At 49.6% G+C, this 4,712-nt stretch overlaps 1 protein-coding gene across 1 annotated transcript in view; it reads right to left on the minus strand.

Annotated features, from left to right (window-relative positions):
• Positions 1–1,357, minus strand: part of ARMC10 (armadillo repeat containing 10) — a 38,299-nt gene extending 36,942 nt beyond the window's left edge. The window contains exon 1 of the mRNA XM_003782614.3: positions 927–1,357. Coding sequence (XP_003782662.1) covers positions 927–1,065 — 139 coding nt within the window. The 5' untranslated portion in view covers positions 1,066–1,357. The remainder of the gene's footprint in view (positions 1–926) is intronic.
• Between the last annotated feature and the right edge of the window lie 3,355 nt (positions 1,358–4,712).

Genomic DNA, 4,712 nt, shown 5'->3' on the forward strand with positions numbered 1-4,712 from the left:
GTTTGAACCTGCCAGCCTCCTCCGGGTACAGGCGCCAAGCCTGTCAAGTACTCTTATATAATACTTAAGGACAGATTATCTTGCGAATACCCACCTAATATAAAATTGCATGTCTCTGCTCAGCTACATAAAGGGGTTGGAATTCTTTCTCCCATCCCATTAGCAGACTGCCTGTGACGTGAGAGGCAATCTGGTTTAGTGGATTATTCAACAACAAAACTCTTTAGTTCTCTTCTATAGTTTTGGAGAGGGGCTTCCTGATGGCAGGATTATTTTAAATTATTTCCCTAACAGCTTCCAACACCTGAAATATCTCCCAGAACATTCAGCAAACTGTTAAGCAGTTTAAACACTTTTGGAGTTTTAATGTACCAGTTAACTTTTGGACAGAAGCCTCTTCTTGCACTCGTCGGCCAGCGGGGTGGCAGTCAACTGTTCGCATTACCAATACATAACTCAAGTTGCGAGATCCTGGACCATGGTAATTCCAAGTTACCCTCCCATCTCAGAGGCCGGGCGAGCGCTAGCAGAATTGCCCCTCTGGGGTCCCTTCTTCCAGGGCATCTGCACACAGAACTTAAATCTACGTGCCAGGCCCCGCAACAGCCCTTCCACAGTGAGAGGAATCTCTTTGGTAACATAAAGGTTCAAGGCAAGCTTTAGAGAGAGAGGCAATCAACATGGTTTTTGAGAAACCTATCCTCCGTTGTGACGCCAGACTCAAGCAGGAAACGTTCAGGCAATTTTCTTCCCGGGATTTTGAACAAAGAAGCGTAGGCAGGGAGGCGGCTCAGGACCCTACACCCACACAACAACCCGATCTCCCCGCCTGGGCCTCCCTTGGCTACCCATTTTACCCATTTTAAGCCATGAGCGCCCGCGCTTCTCGGGCCCCCGCCCCCGTGCTGGGCACCCGGCGGCCTCACCTGCAGACCGCGAGGGACGCAGCCTGAGCCCGCGCCCGCCTCGCCGTCGGCCTCGCGTCAGCCTGTAAACGCAGTAGCAGGCACCGGCCGCAAGAAGCAGGCCCGCCGCCACCCAGCCCACGTCCCGGGCGCCGCCCATGCTGCCACCGAGGCCTGGGCGCAGCTCTAGGCCCGCGCGGGAGACTCGTAGGCGCCGGCGCCGGGGTCTCCAACGCACTGAGGTCTCGCCACCGCCCACTGGGACCAGGCCCGGGAGAAAGGAAATGCGGATCCGAGCTCCGCCTCCCGGAAAGGACCCAGCCAAAATCCTAAAATGTTCTACTCGGGCCGACGCGTCCCTGCGGCTTCCACCAGGCGGGAAGGGGAAGCTGGCCCGCGGGAGGTGCAATACTGACTGTGCACCTCGCGCCGAGACAAAGCCCGCAGCCCGATCCAGGATTCCCGCCTCAACTGGTCAGGCCCGGCCGGCGGTGCACGAAGCTCCGCCTCCCTCCTCACATTAGCGGTCCGGGAAGCGCGAGGATCCGCCTCCTTCCCCACGGTAGAGGTCGGGAAGCGCGAGGCTCCGCCTCCCTTCTCACGCTAGTGGCCCGGGAAGCGCGAGGCTCCGCCTCCCTCCTCACGCTAGAGGTCCGGGAAGCGCGAGGCTCCGCCTCCCTCCTCAAGCTAGCGGCCTGGGAAGTTCGAGGCTCCGCCTCCCTCCTCACGCTAGTGGCCAGGAAGCGCGAGGACCGCCACCCTCTGGTTGCCCGGACAACGCCCAGACGCGCCCAACTCCCGCGCGGAGCCTCCTGCATTAGCGGCGCGAGTGGGCTAGGCCTCCGACCATGGCCTCGCTTCGCAACGCCACCCCGCGGCTGAGAAACTACTTCAAGGCTAACTACATTCCTCAGGTCTGCGAGGTATTGGAGGCGCGCGGCGGCAGACCCCGAACGACCGAGGGGGGTTAGAAGAGGGAGGGGCTCGGCTTGGGAGCAGTGGGGGAGTGGAGGTTAGGAGGGGCGGGGTGGGAGAGGGTGAAGTCAAATTGGGACTAGTCGGCCGTCTGGGCTGAAGGTGAAGATCAGAGAGAAGACAGAGGGGTGATGGTGGCAGAAAGCGAGGAGTGGGGGACATCTCCCAGAGAAAAAGAGCGCTGGGTTCGGGGCGGAAATGCCAAACTCTAACGACTTTTAAACTTTGGATGAGAAGAACCTGAGGACCGGAGGAGTGAGAAAGAAGTGGCAGAGATGACAAGAAAAGGAAAATCAGGAGAGGGTGGCACTGTGAAAAGTGTTTTAAAGGAGGGAGTGGGCAGTAGTCACCTAAGATAAGGACCCGAAGGAGTCCTTCTGTGGATGCTGCCTAAGGTGAGCCTGGGATTTCAATGGAGCTATGAGGATAGAACGGAAATGGAGGTGAGCTGAGGAAAGAGCAGAGCTGAGACCTTTAGGCAGAATGTGGCCAGCGCTTTGTGAAGCGAAGGACCCATTGCCTTTGGAAGACCGCCCACCTCCTCTGTTATAATAGGGAAGGAAGGTAGAGTGTGGTGGATAGTAAGTAGGTTTTGCAGATTTGTGGGTAGGAAGTTGATAAAGTTCTCGTTGACTTCTATTTTCTCTACAAATAATTGGTGAGTTATTTGCCAAGCATGTGTGTTTGGGTGGGGATGAGGGTGGCGGTGCAGTAGGAGGTTTAAGCAAAGACAAACTATGTGGAGAATAGAATGAGGAAGAGAACTGTCCAGGGAAGGAAGGAAGAGAGCCCAGCTGGGTGTGGCAACTCTCCTATGCAATTCACAGGGCTTCTGATATCACAGCCTCCCTCTTTTTTGGATGGTAACATAGAAGTACTGTTATTTATTAAAATGTTAAGTACATACACCATTTGACCAAGCATTTCCACGTCTAAGGATGTACTTTAGAGATATGCGTGCACATGTGTTCAGAAGGATGTACAAGAATATTCATTATAACATTGTTTACTAGTTAAAGTAGTCAATAATGTAAAATGTGACTAAGAGAATGACATATGTACAATAAAGTATTTCTGTACCTACAGAGAAGGAATGCCTCCAAGTAAAAAAGAAAAAGCACAAGTTGCCCAACAAAGTGTCCACTATGCTCTATCTAATTTCATGTATACATGTATGCATATATATTTGTGTAGCTGAGCCACATTAAAGGCTGCCATAACTTTGTTCTTATTTTTTTATTTTTATTTTTATTTATTTATTTATTTATTTTGAGACAGAGCCTCAAGCTATCCCCCCGGGTAGAGTGCCGTGGCATTACAGCTCACAGCAACCTCCAACTCCTGGGCTCAAGCGAATCTCCCGCCTCTGCCTCCCAAGTAGCTGGGACCACAGGCGCCCGCCACAACGCCCGGCTATTTTTTGGTTGCAGCCGTCGTTGTTTGGTGGGTCCAGGCTGGGGATTCGAACCTGCCACCTTAGGTGTACGTGGCTGGCGCCTTAGCCAGTTGAGCTATAGGCACCGAGCCCATAACTTTGTTCTTGATTGAAACTGTCTCAAGGTCTGCAGGAAGGGATATTCCTTTGAAGACCCTCTGGAGAGATTAGAAAAACAAATCTAGTGGGAGGCAGGCACTGAAAACAGAGCGTGCTGTGCTTAGGAATTTCCTGGAAGAGAACTGAGTAGTGGTAAATCAAGATAAGGTTATTGTGCTGCTAACTTAAAGATTATCTCTGTTCTTTACAGATGAATATTTTGTTTTTTGAAGCAAAAAGAGATAAATTAGGCTCATGACTTTTTGCGACTTTATTGTATTGTAATTTTAAGATTATGTGTGTACGTGCAGAATGCTTTATTGTTAGGGTATATAAGTGAGTAAGAAATAAACTAGGGTCGCTGTATGCCTGAGAGAGCTGCAGCCACCTTCTCTTCCAAGACATTCTGACTGCTAGTTTACCTCTGGGACTCCGGCCCGATCAATTCACACAACATATTTGTATAAATGTTTTATGTGTATGTGTGTATACCTATTTATATTTGAGACAATAACACATGCATAGAACATAGGCTGAACTATTAACAACAGATGTTTGGGGGGGGGTGGTTTTACCAGGGAAGATGAAGGAGAATTCTAACTTCTTATTCTATACATACCTGTATTGTTTTAGTTTATTATAATGAGTTTTATTCATGTTCTACCTCTATACAACTAGGCATTAAAATATGTAGCTAGAGTGGTTCCTAGCTGTGTGATTTTTCTCAAGTAGCACTCAGTAAATGATATAGATGCAGAAATAACTGAATTGACTTCATCCAGGACAGGAATTTGGCAGGCATCTAGAATGCCATGGGAGCTAAGCTATTGAGTATCTGAATGGATGGGCCAAGGACTCTAATGACTATGTGGGAAATCAGAACAGGATGTGATGCTGATAAATGGGCATAAAGTAGAGAGGCTCCTGGAAGGCAAATGAAGAGAAGTAGAGGGAATTATTAGGTAAAAGAGCTGAAAACATAAAGATAGGGGTCAGAAAGTGAAATGTTTGTATTTAAGATTCAGGTTTGGTTGGGCAGGATGGCTCATGCCTATAATGCTAGCACTTTTGAAAAGTTGAGACTAGAGGATCACTTGAAGCCAGGAGTTCAAAACCAGCTGGGGTAAGACAGTAAAACCCTATCTCTATGAATAATAAAAATAAATGGGCATGGTGGTGCATGCCTGTAGTCCCACCTACTCAGAAGGCAGAGACAGGAGTTCACATTTACAGTGATGTGCCACTGCACTCTAGCCTGGGTTGCAGAGCAATACCCTGTCTCTTAAAAAAAAAAAAAA

Source organism: Otolemur garnettii, unplaced genomic scaffold (assembly GCF_000181295.1).
Source record: "Otolemur garnettii isolate 467f Iridium unplaced genomic scaffold, OtoGar3 scaffold00005, whole genome shotgun sequence".
NCBI classification, from domain to species: domain Eukaryota; kingdom Metazoa; phylum Chordata; class Mammalia; order Primates; family Galagidae; genus Otolemur; species Otolemur garnettii.